This window comes from Lingula anatina, chromosome 2 (genome assembly GCF_051362555.1).
Source record: "Lingula anatina isolate TDL-2025a chromosome 2, LinAna3.0, whole genome shotgun sequence".
Lineage (NCBI taxonomy): Eukaryota > Metazoa > Brachiopoda > Lingulata > Lingulida > Lingulidae > Lingula > Lingula anatina.
In genome coordinates, this window is record NC_141768.1 from 43,165,267 (window position 1) to 43,181,938 (window position 16,672).

A 16,672-nucleotide genomic window follows, 5' to 3' on the forward strand; every position below is an offset into this window, starting at 1 on the left:
CAGTTCCTGAAAATTTCTTCAAAATCGGTCCTTAACTTTTTGAGTTATGTTGATGACAGACAGACAAACAGACAAACAGGGGTGAAAAAATAATTAAACTCCTTGGCGGAGGTTAAAATCATTTTAGAAAATGTCAGAGGTTTAAAATAAAGTTACAATTAAAACGTGACCGAGTGACTAATGAAGAAACTCGTTCATTAGGTTAACTGTATACTTCTGGAAATGTAATGTTGGCGTTTCTTTCACTTATGCAAACTTTAGATGCAAACGTCTCTTTCGAAAGGATTTAGAATCGGAATAAGATCGTCTTGGGAACGCGAGAATTTGCGAGATTGTAAGATGGCAGAGAAGAAACAAAGTGCAGCGCACGAAATCACTTACTATTTAAACGTAGAAAATTGCAAATTGGTAGCAGTTAGCATCGTTATTGGGTTTATTATATATCATGGATTTATCCACCTGAAAAATGGTAAGTTTTCATGAAATAACTTTTTATACATTTGAAATGCCGTGTTTTTTTGATCCCGTCATTTCGATTAGAGTGTTAACTGTTGTCCAGTTTGCTGGCGATTTAGTGTTTATTCAGCTGGTTTTGACGTGTTCACAAATCTCAGTTTTTGTGAAAACGCATTTGAATTCAGCAGTGATTCATACAATATGGAAACATTTTTGGAAAAGAAAGAGAATCTTTTCATAGATCAAATATTTTAGTTCAAATCTGAGACCCCCCCCCCCCCCCCCCTTGGCCTCTGTTTTCGTTCACGCTCCATACTTATTACCGAAGGTAAGGCCTCATAACACCCAGTGCTACAGACTCTTGAGGCTATAAATATCAATATTCTGGTGAAATACAGTGTTCCTACATTTCACCTTGTAGTCTACCACCTGCAATTGAATGAATGCTTTCTGGTTCACACATCAGTTTGATATTGTTTTGATCTGTTTTTTTAGCTGTGTCTCTGAGCCTGTCTAGTTTCTAACACAGTTTCATGAGGTTTTACCTGCTTAGTATGTAAAGTTGAAAAGTGACACCACCCCCTCCCCCACAATATAAAATTCTAAAAAAATATGTATTATCAATGTACTGTAGTAAATATGTTGCAGCTACTAGTATGATCGCAGACCTGTTCATCTACATTTTGTACAAGGCTTCACATTCTCTTTCATTTTGTCTCAGAATTAGGAAATGATTGGCAGAGAGTAGTAAAACTTTCAGCTATACAAACCCATATGTCTCAAATTGTCAATTGGTGAATCAGAATGGTCTAAAAGTTGGGATCTTAGCTAGGCTTATTATTCACATTAAATGATTGGGTAATCAAAGTCAAGATCCCACTTCTCACATATTACCCCAGATGGTAGATGTCTGCAATTTTATAGCCATATTTTAGCACATAAATATCTGTACTAGTTAGTAATTTTGTGGCATATTTCCAGGGAGTGACTCCTGCCGGTGGCTGCTGAGTGATGGCAGGTTCCAGGGATATAACGCTTGGCAGCCTTATGGTTGTATGATGCACAAATACTCCAAGAGGTCAGTGACCACAAATCTGAGACTAACTTTAGCATAGCAAATTCCTAATTCATTTGCTAAATAAAGTTTAAAATTTCCCACAGTTAACACTATATGCATCATTGGTAAAGTTCAAAATATTGTTTTGGCAACAGTGGTATATTTATTTCTTTTGAAAGGAAATTCACTTCTAGAAAGAGCTCAGATAAAAGGTGTCCTTTGATTTTAGTTACTTTTATACAGCTATTTACAAGGCACGGTAACTCTTAGACATAAACATAAGTTAAGAAAATTTTAGCCTGTTAAAGTCCATTGTTGATTGAAGTCATCCCTTTTATGTACAGACAAACCAGGGATATAAATATGTCATTAAATCAATAAAATTTGAGGTAAATGTAATTGATAGCAAAAGCCCCAACATGGTTAGTGCAGGTTTCTACATCATGGCACATCAAATCATCATGATCATGAACATTTAATTATTAATGATCACCCAGACTGTCATTAAATTCCCTGTATTGTTCTTAAAACTCAATAGGAATTGATTATCCGGGCCCTAAGCTACAAAACATTTGAACAGTTTATCATCAATTGATGAAGAAATAATTGGTACACAATGGCTGTTGTTGTTTTTCATTATATTATACTATTATACTAGTTATTATAATTTTGTTTTTCCAGTGAATCCAGAAACTGTATGCATTACATCTCATACTGGGGCCATTCCAGCCATTTTGCTTTTGTTGGAGATTCTCGCATACGACAGCTCTACTATGAGTTTGTTAATGTACTCAGTACAGATGAATTTAAAGTAGAGGAAAAACACTCTGATGTTCACTTCAACGATAAAAACTTAAATTTAAAAGTGGTGAGTGGCAATTTTTATGTATATTTAAGTAGTGGCATTGTTTCACTCTTTGCTACCCAATATATTGAGAACACAGCATTACTTGTCTGTTTATTATGTTCACTGTTATTCTTCAGCATTGCAGAGATCCTTGGACTGTTGAAATGCAAACAGTTGTTGATAAATTTATTTCTTTATGAACATGATTGACTTTTTGATAGAAAAATTTATGAAAGAGTATATACATTGCACTGCTTATTATTAAATGAAAAAAAAAATTAAATTTCAGAGATCCAACATCATTGTGAGCTAAATTGCATATATCATACCCAAGGTTTTTTTATGTTAGAAAATGAAGTCGATCATTAGGCACAAGAAATACATAATATGATAAATGCATACAGAAATACTTTTACATTTCAATTTATTTCAGGATTTTTTGTGGTATCCATTTGTGAATCTTTCCATGTACAATGTTTTTAAAGCATGGAACAAATCAGATGATCATCTGCCCAATTTCATAGTGGTTGGCAGTGGCACAGTAAGTGACAGTATTTATTTGTGTCTCATCTTTTGTCTCAGCATCTGCTCCCTTGGGTAGAGTTAATATTGTTAACTGCAGCAGTACTTGCTGACGAATTGAAAAGCCAAGATTTATTTCCTTTTCTGCTCACAAATGAACTATACTTGGGCATAAGATATTTTTTGTTAATTTGCTAATTTGATTTAAAGATTCAATTGGGTCAATTACCATTGAAATAAGAGAATAAATTTTCAAAAGGTAACTTAAGGAAGACCATCTTGAAATTGATGATTTATGTTGACTTGAGCAGTTAAATACCAACATGTTTAATGAATATTTCAGTGGAGCATTAAATATTTCAATGCAAGCGAGGCATCACTTGTGAATTTTAAAGGTAAGCGTGTATAGTATTGAAGTATTATCAACATCTGTTCTGCAACATGGCAAGTTATTAACAGTAATTTCTTAAACTGGTGGTAGTGGATGGGATTTGTGAAGTATTACACTTTTGCAGTTATTGAGAAATTAAATGAATAAAATCACTGAGTTGTAAAATATCAGCTTATTGATTGCAATTTTAGAATTTTATCATTACTATACTACTACTGTACAAATACCTATCACTGCAATTTCAGAAAATTTGATGATATTATCATTATTATTATAGTTCTGTTACTTTAAGCCTAGAAATAAAAACAACAGATTTATCCATAGGAAAGATTGGACTTTTCTGGTAATGTTAATTTATCATTTGTATACTTACTTTCAGCCAATTTAACAAAAATGAGACCTCTGTTTCGACAGTTACAAAGCAGAACAAAACTGATTTGGATGTTACAGGGTAAGTGGGCTTACTAGAGTAAGCTGCACATGATGTAATTTGCACATGATCTGCAGGTTAAAAGAATGTCAAGTGCAATTTTAATCTCCCTTTCACTAATTTTGGATATAAGTAACAGGTTGTTAACAGATATACTTAATTTTAAATCTCATTGGCATATTTAATTATAAGGCTTTTTAATTATAATAAAATACAAGAAATATCCCAGAGGGCAGGCTATTTAGTATTTTTTTGAATCTCCAGATCCAGTGATAGAAGACAAGCTTGGTCCAAACAGATCAATGATCACCAATGAACAAATAGATGATTACAATAAAGCAGCCATCACTGAACTGTGAGTATTATTAACAGAAAATATATTTGTCCATTTATTTTATTGATCAATGAGAAAAAGGGGCATAAGAGAACAAAGATATTCAAATGATCAGTGATAACCTTAAAGTGAATGAAGAATGATGAAAAAGGGGTGATTGAATCTGTAGCAATAAATTAATGAATTTAGGTGGACTGAAATGCACATTTGGTGATTCTTTTGAGTTAACAGGACTGAAGTGGAGTGGTGCAGTTAGCACTAAGTTACCCAGAAGTTAATACAGCCAAAAATATCACATTGCCCTTTTTGAAATGGTAATAATTATTGTTCCTATTATACGGGTTAGAATGACAAATTTGTCAGAAGGGTCATTCTATCATGGTTCTATATTTTGGGTGATTTGATTGCCTATTTCAACTGCAACACAGATTCTTTAACGCAACCCCAAGTTTTTAATGAAATAATCAGCAATTCTTTATACATCAGTTCTTTTTTAATTTTCATTTATTCGAATGAAGAGCTAGTGAGCATACTGACGCCTTGGGTGTTGATTTTTCTTTTCAGAGAGAATAGCGGTGCTCAGATTTGGAAGTCTTCCCGCCTCATTGCACAGGGCCACACAGAGGACTCCACAGATGGTCTCCATATAGGGAAGGTCCCCCTGGAGTGGGTAAGGAGCAGGGCTCAATCTTAAAGAGATAACAATGGTTTCGGTAAAATAGATGGATATTCCTGGGGTAAACGATGTTTTTCCCATACTTACCAATGGTTAATGAATTATTTCTCTGTTGTGGATTGTGTGTATGTGAGACAGAGCGTATCTGATTCTTTTGTTCTTGCCCTCTGCCTTGGTTTAAGTCTTATGCAAGCCAGTTAGTATAACATTTGCAGTCCATGTCATCTAGAGACCAAAAATAATAAATTATTTATTAGAGAAAAATTATGTATAAAAATAGATGATGAAATAAACTTAAAAAAGTAAAAAGGAAGAAAATTGAACTATGCTGTCTCTGTTGGCCAAAACAAAATGAAAATTTTACATTTGCTATATTTTACATTGCAAATATTGAGCTTATTTGAATTGCAATCTTCGTAAGATTAAAAAGACAATTTTGTTAATGTTATAAATTTGAAGTGTGAACAGCTTTTGAATTTCTTACCAATTTTGCACATGCGTGCCCTTTCGTAAGAAAAGCCAATTTTCTCTTTTTTCTAGGACACCCAAATATTGTTGAACATGTACTGCAATGACCATATGAACTTCAATGACGGCACATGCTGCAGTGATGCTGAACCCATCACAAAGGTGCAGAAGGCAACAGCATTGGTATTTGCTATATGGTATGTGTCCATTGTTTTGCGTGCTCAATTGTGTTTTGTGGTAATTCGAAAGGTTGCATAAAATAACTCGAGCCAAAAGTTAGTGTTTACCTAAAAGTTGAAACATTTTCATCTACTTCAAATTGAACAGAGTTGATAGTAGTCCATTGAAATGATGATATTGGATCTGGTTTACAAGCAGTGATAGAGCAAAAGTTACTTTATTTTAGTGCTCTTCTATACATTTATTCTGGATTGAATTACACCAAAAATTTAGTCTCCAAGGAAGGGACACTTTTTTTATGAGAAACTGGATTAGTTGTTTATCTTCAGGCAGAGTAAAAGGTCCTTAGTCCAAATTTTCTCTACGTCTCAGTCATGTCCAGGTTAAGTTTGGAGGATGTTCATAGAGTGATGTTAACTTTTTTCCACCCTAGGTAGACTAAGATATTTGAATATTGTCTTTTACTAAGATAAATTAAAACTTGCATGGGCTACTCTAACAATATCTTTAACTTCATTTCAGCATTGTACTTGCAGTTGTCATGGTCATTTACAAAAGAAAATCCAGGAAATCAGTAGCTAATGATGGTATGTAATTTTTTCCTTTAACCTTACATATGTGTGGTTGAACAAGCTAGATTTCAAATTGGTTCAGTTAATGTTTTTGTGATTTTTTTTGTTGCTACAATTTGACCCCCCCCCCTCTCTCTTTTTATACTCTCCCTAATTTTACTGCTAACCCTCTTTTTCACCTGATTTTTTTATTTCTTATGCATTTTGCTCCTGCCAATCCTGAGTTAACAAATCTGTCTTTTATCAGTTCTTTTGTTGGTTAAAAGTTTAGGTGTAAATTACGTAATAATCTGTTTTATTATTGGGTTAGGTTATATCACTGTGGTTTTATGACTAATGTATATTAATTTTTAATTTTTCCATTAAAACTGTTGAATATTTCTTCACCAATATGTTTTGCTTTATCCACCTGTTTACTTTTAATTGTTCTCTTCAATTAAAGAAATGTTATGAAGTGTTGAATAAGGTTAAGATATTTTTTTTACAACCTCTCTCTATAGTTTAGATATCTTTGTTATAACATTTTCCAAGATGTACTCACTGGAGGTTGTCAGTTAATTTACTAGTTACATCTTCTAATTTTAGCTCTTGATTCTGAAACTTCTGCTCCCACTACCCCTCTGGTCATGTCTGAAAGTGCCTCTAAAACACCACCTGGTATTGTATTGTTGATTTCTATATGATTCTGATTCATAGCTTCATTCTTATACGGGCATTCCATGATGAGTCTGTATGTGCATGTGCATCTTCAGTTTTTGTTTTTCTATAGTCAGTCTTGTATTACTACTAAAGAATGTCCATATGAAAGTCAGACTAACAATTAAACTTATATTTTGAGAAAGCCATAGAATAAAAATGAAAATGTAAATCTTGCATGTTATTTTGAAATAATTGTTTTAATATAGCATCATCAGGTATACATGTATATTATATATAGGGGATCCTTGCGCTACAGTGGTTTCCAGGTACAACCTTTCATGGCTATGTCTCGTTTGAATTGTTGTTTTTATTTAACATTGTACAAATATGTGCTGGAACAAGTTGTTAATCACGACTTATAGTAATGGCCTAGTTGGAAGTAAGTTTATATGTCCCAGGTAAGGGCTTAAATAAGTCCGTGGCTGCAGTACTTTTAAGGTGTATTATAATATTGTATTAAGACTTACACCAAAATTCTGGCACATGGTAAGAGCTGAAGTCAAGGACCCCCTGTCATGTTACCTGTTAGATTGAAACACCTGTATTGGTTTCAAGAAGACTTGTTTATCCAGAAACACCTTCTTAGTGAACAGTGTCATCATGAAACCAACTTCAAAGTATGTTTATATTGCTTTACATTACTTTATTATTATTATTATTATTATTATTATTATTATTATTATTATTATTATTATTATATAGATATGAGTTGGATTTTATTTATGAATTTCATTCATATTATTTAAGATGTGTATAAACACAATTTAGAATAACTTTTATGCAGAGATTCCCTCATGATAGGTCACAGAACATATCAATATGTAATGGTCACTTGTCTTTGCATGCTGGTAGAGCTTGCGTAATGACTGGTGTTTAACTGTCATTGACAGTTATTATATATGCATGTTTTTTCTTTTTCTGAACACTTTTTCGTCAATGTGTTATCATATAGTCGTCAGCATAAGCCATAACCTGTACATAGTTTTTATTAATCAAATTATTGTGTTATGCAACTTGTAAGTTACTTCAGGATTTGACATTCTATTGTTTGATTGTAATTTTGAACAGTGATTCCGAACAAGGCAATATTGGGATATTGGGATTTGTGAAATTGGGTTTTAATGATCATGTATTGGAAAGGGTGTGCCATAAAGCATTTAAATTATTTACGAACATATGCTTCTTTTATGAACTAATTTATATGGCACATTGAATCTAAGAAGTAAAAGATGGAGTTGCCTTTTTATGAAGTAAAAGCAAATAACTGTTTTTACATTTGAATCAGTAATAAAGGGGTTCATATTATTTTATTTCTCTAAACCAAATAATTTGATTTTGTTGACATTTGGTGAGAATTGTATGTTTCAGTGAAGGCAAAGAAAAACACTGTGTTTTTTGCTCATTAGTCAAAAATGTCAAGGTTGATAGGAATATTTTATCATTTTTATCCTCAGCAGCTGACGCAGACTCCACCACCCCTGGGTACTGTGATGTTATATATGAAGTGATGGTTGCCATGGCAAAGTTTGGGATCATAATGGCTTATAGCTTCCTCTGTGACAGGTGGGGCTTGTTCATTAAAATTTCTTGATTATCTTGTTAATTAAAATAAGAAAGAAAGAAAGGAAGGAAATGAAATGTTGTGAATTTTATATTAAGATTATTGGTTAATTAGTATGGCATGATTTATTGTTTCTAGAATAACATGCTTATGGTCTTGACTTGGACCTCTATCACATATAATGAAGACATTGGAAATGATTAATTTTCATCATTTACTGTCTCATTGAATTTTAGTTTGGCAAATGCCTTAAAGATTAGAAAAAATCTATGACTGTGAGCTGACTGTTAATTTTTTTCTCCATTTTTCAGGACCACATTTTTTATGAAAGAAAACAAGTTTTACACACACTCAAATTTCTTCCTGCCATTTGCATACATTATGATACTTGGGTTTTTCTTCACTGAAGACACTAAACAGGTAAAGAAGTGTTGCTGGTTTGTTATAGAAGGAAATCATAGTACTGTCAAATTTTAATTTGATTGAAATAGATAATGAATTAAAAAATATATTAATTTTACAGTGATAATGAAAAAGTGATGAATAATACAAAATTCAAGACCAAATGATGAAAATAAGGTTTATATAAAGATAATAATGGAAAATGTGTAGATTATAAATTAATAAAGGAAATTTGACTGTTATTTATATAAAGTGATAGTTAATAGATGATAGTTGAATAAAGTAAAATGAATTGATGGCAATTTCATATTGATATGATAAATAATAGATACAAATGGGTTATGAAAAAGTTGTTTTTTCCTCTTCAGACCTCAGTATTGCACAGGGACCAGACAGATGAATGGAAGGGCTGGATGCAGTTGGTCATTCTTATATATCACTACATGGGAGCCAGTAAAGTAAGACAGCATATACGAAATATCACTTTGTCATTAATGTGAAAAATGTGAATATATGCCTTTGCAAAATTAGCAGTTGGCACCTCTGATGATTTTTTTTTTACAAAATCGATAATGTATTAGAGAAAAGGTTGGATAACTATGTCCATCAAAATAATTGAACTGTATTGATGATGTACTTGGCAAGAATAGTTTAAATTTTCTGTTAGATTTGAGTATATTTAGCATTTGGTATGCTACAATGAGTCTAGAAATTTGTCCCAAAAAAAACACACACTGTTTGGCAATGCACTATTATGCCCCAGTTCTGCTTTTTAGTTTTGTTGGCTATTCTTATTATCATTGGTATTACTTTTATAATTAGTTTTCTGGTAAGCAGAGTATAACCACACAATTTAATTTATATTTTTCTTCCAGGCCTTGCCAATATACATGCACATACGTGTTTTAGTATCATCCTACCTCTTTATGACAGGCTTCGGACACTTTTTTTATTTCTGGAAGAAGGGTGATTATGGCCTGTTTAGACTGTGCCAGGTGAGACCTTACTCAAATGATAAAATTTATTAAACAATTACTGGTTGATAATTGAACAGCTTCTCATTATAATTTTAATTGGGCAAGGAGATCAGTCTGGTAACTTTGTAACTTGATAGAGGACAGTGCTTTTCAGTCTTAGGGCTCCATGTGTTGCACAGAAATAACAGTTTGCACACTATTATTATGCTAGTTTTACTAATTAAACAAGATGTTTTCATTTCACTCAGCAAATGACAGCAAACATGTATATACAGCAGCCTTTCCGTAAACTCCATTATTGACATTGTAGAGATGTTTATATAAGATAGAAATAAATTTCATTACTTACCTCAACAAGTTTTTGCATAATAAATGATATGTATTGCATTTGGTTAATAAGATGAAATGAACATCCATAAAAACTGTTTGAAGATGAGATTTATTAGTCAGTCAAACTTATTATTTGAGGCAGTTTAATTGCTTTTTTTGCAAGATCACTCAGACTAGAGAGAGAGAATTTCCAGTATGACTGCTTGTTTGTTTGCCCAATTTAATACAATGCTGGCCTCTTGAGTTGAAGGCGATATGGACAGTTTTACAGATCATTCCAAAGATTCAATGTTAGGTGAATTTGAATAGTATCAAAACATTGTGACGAGGATTATGGATGGTCAAATTCAAATTCATATATTTTTACAGTGTTTTTCTCCATGTTTCTGGTAATAGCATCATTCTTCAAATGTTTGCAATGCCTTGAGTTAGGGGAGTAAAAGAAAGGTTTAGCTGCTGAGTTCTAGGCTTTTGCTTTCAGTGTGGTCGCAGGTGCAGACACGGTCTCTTCTCCTGCAAAACAAGAAACAACAGTTTGCATCGTATCTGTGAAGTAAGTTAGTTTGTGCTTGGTTCACTCTAGATGTAGTCATGTCTTGGGTTTTGAATTTGGATAAGATTTTCAAATGTCAAAACTGCATGAACTGGACTACAGGAAAGTGCCTTTGTTAAAAGACAGAACATGTTTTGCTATTTTGCCAATTTGGCTCCAGAATATTAGTTTCTTTAAAAAAAAAACTACCACTTTTCCATGATTTATCAATGTTGAATTAATTCTTAAAGAGCACATACAACCTAAAACTTAATCAACCAAAGACAGCTTCAAAACTTACCTTTAGTTGACTTATCAGCTTGGCTATCTGATTAAATCTCCAATACTGCATCTCAGCAGCCAAAGTTTGGGTTGGCCAAGTCAGTGTAACATGTAGATTGTGGTACTATTGCTAGGCCTTACCTAGGCTATGCTGTAGGATCCAAATTTGTTCATTTAAAGATATGGGGACGTATAGAAGTATATGTTACCTACAGCTTTGAGGTTACAGTAGTACCACAGTGCGGACTGGTGAGGGATATTGTTGCCATAGAAACCTACCAAGCAATGGCTCAGTAACCAATTCACATGTTTTATTACAAACTAACTTGCTTCAAAGGCAGAGCATGCTTTGTTTCTTGTTGATGTGTTATGTATTTGTTTAAGTCTGTACTTTTGTACATTCAGGGTTTATGTAAGGGAGACCCTTGTTTGACACAGCATATGATAACCACTGTTAAAATTGACTTCTGTCTGAAGGGAAATTACATGATTGATGGAAAAATGATAAATGGATTCTTGATTTAGTCTGCAATTCACCTGATCAAAACCCTGAATGTGCCCATGTGTGATATGTTATTTTGTTTGTGATTGCTTGAAACTCTGTCAGTCTTGATGAATTCTGATGTTCAGATTAATAAGTCAAGAGGGTATTTGTGGTAATTTAAAATTTTAAGAGCATCACTGAAATATTGTTAAATCAATAGTAGCTATACTGGTTTAGGTAAATGTTAACTGTTTCAATTCGCCGTGTGTAGAAAAGGTTTGCATCATTTAAGGTCTGAAATACCTTTTTGGAAGATAAGACACACATATATATTTTTAAGGTGACAAAAAATAATATGGTTGTTTAAATCATTTTGAATTACAGGATTTCACTGCATTCAGCTTAAACCAGTCATATGCTGTCCCATTCTTTGACCTTTGCTTTAGTTTTGCCCAAATATTTAAGCTCCCTATCCTAGCAATCTGTGTTAAACATTTTAAAATTTAAAGTTGAATAGCAAATTAAATATTTCATGAAAAACTTAACTTTTTAGTTGTTATTTAGCCAGAACACTGCTGGTTTGAATAATTTTCAAGAATCCACTTAATATAACAGTGTGGAGCAGTAGGATTGTAGTAGGATATAAGCATGCCATAGAACTTGAACCACAGGGAATCTCATCACTATTATTTTTCCATTTCAGGTACTCTTCCGCATGAACCTACTAGTGGTGGTGCTATGTTTTGTGATGAATAGGCCATATCAGTTCTACTACTTCGTCCCCTTGGTTTCTTTCTGGTATATTGTTGTTTATATCACCATGGCAATATGGCCACAAGTAACAGAGGCCAAAACTGAAAGTAAGTGAATGTGTTTTTTTACAAGGTGGTGAATAAAATCTTAGGTTTATTTTGGCATTTATTAAACAGACTTTCCTAAGATATTTTTCTTGTGATGTTTTATTCATTTTATGAAAAATTTAACTTTCTGTTAAGTTGAAAACTGACTTGATTGAACTTATGGCCTTTTAAAATAATTTGACAAACTTAAAGGACTGCCCTTGCCTAAGACATGTGAATTGTCATACTTAAAAAGGTATTCAACTTCTCATTTTTAGGTCATAGAAGACACTATTTATACATGATATTAAAGTTTGTAGTCTTGGTAGCTGTGATATCCTTGCTTTATCTCTCAGAGGTAAGGTTACAAAGAGATTTCATTATATATGGGCTTAGCTCAGACTACTTAAATCATATAGCCAGTTTGTAAAGTTGACTAAAATTCAACCTGGGCCATTTTATGAAATGTGTTTCAGTTCAGTTGTTCTTTGACAGACTGTAATTATTATTGTTGTTATCCAAAGGTTTGCATAATTGTATATTTAAAGAAAAGAGAGAGGCTTCCCGTTCTACACAATTAAAAAAAAAATTGGTTAAAACTATCAGTTTTGCTGATAGTATTTTGCTATGGATTGGAATATCTAAAAAGGGAGACATTGTTTAATTTTAACTTCTTGCAGATAAAAAGATGTATTTCAGTCAAATGATGATTACTTTTTAGTCTTCTACCCTTATCTGTTTTGCAGGTCTTCTTCGAGAAATTGTTCTTGTCTCGACCATTTAAGCCACTGTTCGTCTTATCAGATGACTCAATTCACGAGTGGAGGTTCAGATGGGAACTAGATCGTTTTGTGAGTGGTTGCCATAGTTACTTTATTGGACTTTACTGAAAGGAATAGTACTTTCTTTTTTGTCCTGAAATTCCCATCATCTTTTCAAATAGTGTTTTTAATGTTACTTACTGGTATTTTCAGTGATTTTTTTGTCTAAAATTTCACAAACCTGTCACTTGAACTTTAAAAATTAAGCTTTAAAGCAAAATAAATTGTTTTTGGTAATCCAGAATTTGAAAACCTGAAAAATGATTATCACATAAGAAAAAATGTGTTTCAAATATGTTGATTTCATGTAACTTCTTTCAGAGTGTGACATATGGGATGATATTTGCTTTTGGTTACCTTGTTCTAAAAAAGATGGAACTTATAGATGACACCAACCATCAAACCTTGTTCTCACGGGGAGTTTGTTGGGTTGTTGTTTTACTATCACTCATAGGTTTAGCGGTGAGTTAAAAAAATCTATTAATCCTAATATGATGACGGCATAAGCATTAGTTCTACTTTTAAGTACAAACATCGAAATTTATTATTTCCCACTAATTCAAAATGTTGTCATGATTAATTTTGTAATATGATACTGCATAATTTAGCCCCTGCTAAAAGATTGTTTCAGTATTTGTTTAGAAATGTAGGATAGATAAAAAACATTATGTAATTTTAAAAGTACTATTACATATATATGATTTAGCATATTACCTTTGCCATTTGAATATTTTCAGAGTTATACAACATTCTCAGTGCTATGTCGTTCCAAACCTGAGTGCAATGGAGTACATAGTTATATAGTTTTTATTCCTGTGAGTATGAAGATACAATTATGTGAAGTTTAACCTAAAAAGCAAAGTCTTCCATCAACTGGCAACAGTTTTTTTTTTTCCTTTTTTTTTTCTCATGACATCTCTCTAAAGTCTGCATAAACAAGGTGTGTGTTGGGGTAGGGGTGGGGAGCCATCTTGTTGTATATAAGAAATCAATAAGGTATGGGTAACTCAGTAACTAAACACATATTTGATATTCCTTTGTCTATGGATTAAAAATCAAAATATTTTCATTTTTTTTTCCTTTCTTTAAATCTTTTGTGTTATTAAGTTTAGACAGTCTAGATGTTACTGGACTAATTGTACATAACTTTGTCTATTTTCAGATTGTTTCATTTGTCTGCCTACGCAACATTCCTGGTTGGCTGAGGTCAAGATATAGCTCATTTTTTGCCTGGTTTGGTAAAATATCTCTAGAGGTGAGAGATTTAGCATTTATTTTCTTTTTTTATTGCTGTTCATATCAACTGGCTTATTTTCTTTATATATATTTATTTCTATAATATATAGAAATGAGGTCTTTAATCCTGAAGTTGAATTTAGAAAAGAGTTTTAGAAGCTGCTAGGAATGGGGCCATTACAGACAAAAATGTAAAAAAAAAAATGGTAACAAAAATTTTAATCAGTTTATTTTTTTTTCTAAAGCTGTTCATTGCTGTTCTCCAGCTGTTCGTTGCCCATTAGCAGACTTATCATTATTTTGAATTAAATATTTTAAATTTTTTTCCAGTTGTTCATTGCCCAGTATCATATATGGTTAGCAGCAGACACCCATGGCATCTTAGTCCTTGTTCCAAACTACCCGGTCCTTAACGTGGTCATTACATCCTTCATCTTTGTCTGCGTAGCTCATGAAATTTCCAAAATAACACAGACTCTGGCAAAACATGCCGTACCCAAAGATTGGAAACTGATCCTGAGAAATTTGGTTTGCTTCATTGCAATTCTTATACCAGTTTGTATATCACATGGAGTATTTAACTCATAGCAGAGGTGTCAATCAAGGTGATGAAAGTTCTTGGGGAGATGTACATTCCATTTCTATTCATAGCTTGTTCATGCACAGAACCACAGTTTGTGTAATTTTAATCAAATGTAGAGCACTTTGTAATTGTATGCTGTATAAATTTTTAAAAAGTAAGATTATGATGCTTCATTTTCCTCTTGGTGATATTAGTATGTGATAACTTTTTTTTAAGGGTAGCTTGGACAGGAAAAGTTAAATTGCTTTTTGTTTATTTTATTGGCACTGCTGTTTTAGAAGCCATATTGCCGGGGTATTTTTCACCTTCACCTACTGTTCAGTAGAGGTGCCCTCTTTGTTGTGACATTTATGAATGGTAAGATAAATATGTTTGATGGAGAATCACATTACTAATTTATTATATATGTATATTTCTTTTCAAAACTTGGAACTTGTAAATGGTTTCATATATATATGTGATTGGGAAATGTTTTAGGGGAATATATAATCTAACATTCGGGGGTCATTGTCTGAATATGGATAGATATTTTTGTAGTCTCATTTAAATCCTATACACTTGCTTCACCCTTGCTAGTGTGGTCAGTTACTTCAACTGACAACTTGGTTTATGAAAAACCAGTTGTTTCAGTTAACACTTAAGTATCATGTTAATGAAGTAAAGAAGTGTTATTATATGATTTTCATATAGAAATGTTAGAGGATTAAACCAACTTTTTGTCTAGTACAAAGGTGGCTAAAGTATCTTGATGTCCCCCTTATCTACTCTGTCAGTATTAAATCTGTATTGGCTAAGGAACAAATGAACAAACAGATCTTAACATCTGCTTATGTCTGGCATTTACACACATCTGGTTTTACTGTATATTGTAGCTTTAAAATATATCATACAGTTTATCAGAATATTTCACAGTTCATGTGCTATCTAAATCGTTCATTGTCATTCATGTTATTATAATTATTGTTCCTATTTATTATCTAGCATATTAAAATTGTTTGATATGTTGTTACATACAATATTAATAGAGATGTGTTAAAAAAGAGAAAATATATTTTCAGATTGCTAGAATAATAATGAAGTCACCCTGATTTAGAGATTTTTTGTCAGTGATGCCCGTCAAGCTGATATTGGGGATTAGTTTGTATGAAACTCTAAAAACTCGGGGGGGATGGGGCATTAGTTTTGCTATCTGGTCATGGATGGTGTTCTCAGGGAAAGTAAAGTAGAGGTTTCTGTTTGATTCTCAATAAAATTTGTCATCTTGTGACTTGTTGTCAACCTGAATTGACACTCTTTTCATTGTTAAAATTGGTGTATACTGAATCACCTCTTCTATGGAAAAATGAATTCAGACTTGTATAGAATTCCACATAATTCATACAAAGGTTGTCCAGCTTGGTGAAATAGCAGTTGACAGTCTGTTATGATATTTAATACTGAAATAAATGGAATTTTTGCTGTGGGAAAAGTGGAATTGCGTAGTTTATATTAACAGCCATTTAAACTGATAAAGGTACCATTTCTCATTTCCTAGTCTTAAGTTTTAGATATTACACAACTTTATTTCTTTTGATTTTAAAGAACACCAAATCTGTTCCATATGACTAAATACATCTTATATGAGCTTCTGTTGAACAAAACGAGTTTCATATTTTTGTTTTAATCATTAATAATTTTATATATGGATCTAATTTCAATTTTGAGAGATGTCAACAACTCCATATGAAATTAACACGAGAAGTTTCAATCCAGATTGAGTACTATCCCAAAAGGCCAATAGATTTTTTTTTACCAGTTTATGAGCATCAATTCTTTGTAACACGTATAAATCACTAGTACTTATTTCTTATACTGCTCGAATATAACCCACGTGCTAAAGGATAAACTGAATTAATTGTTCGGTTACCCAAAAATAAGCTTTCAAACTGCACCTTCTTCAAATCTATTTATGTAGAACGCATTGCTGCTGCTCGTGCATTAGCAGACTTAGTTT

General features: G+C 32.4%; 1 protein-coding gene across 5 annotated transcripts; it reads left to right on the plus strand.

The window, feature by feature from the left end:
- The first annotated feature begins 298 nt into the window (after positions 1–298).
- On the plus strand, positions 299–16,147 carry LOC106153362 (N-acetylneuraminate (7)9-O-acetyltransferase). 5 transcript variants are annotated; one of them, XM_087004064.1, is made up of 23 exons: positions 299–469; positions 1,438–1,534; positions 2,195–2,381; positions 2,794–2,901; positions 3,226–3,277; positions 3,653–3,724; positions 3,968–4,058; positions 4,602–4,707; positions 5,254–5,378; positions 5,884–5,948; positions 6,519–6,590; positions 8,087–8,195; positions 8,505–8,613; positions 8,964–9,053; positions 9,471–9,590; positions 10,384–10,455; positions 11,904–12,060; positions 12,318–12,397; positions 12,786–12,890; positions 13,182–13,322; positions 13,598–13,675; positions 14,023–14,115; positions 14,427–16,147. In XM_087004064.1, the coding sequence occupies exons 1-23, from the start codon at positions 340–342 to the stop codon at positions 14,682–14,684; spliced, it is 2,517 nt and encodes an 838-aa protein (XP_086860190.1). In that variant the 5' UTR covers positions 299–339; the 3' UTR covers positions 14,685–16,147. The 5 variants fall into 5 exon arrangements, with proteins under 5 accessions (XP_086860190.1, XP_086860191.1, XP_086860192.1 ...); XM_087004065.1 differs by having other exon boundaries at positions 8,090–8,195; XM_087004066.1 differs by lacking the exon at positions 10,384–10,455.
- The last annotated feature ends 525 nt before the right edge of the window (positions 16,148–16,672 follow it).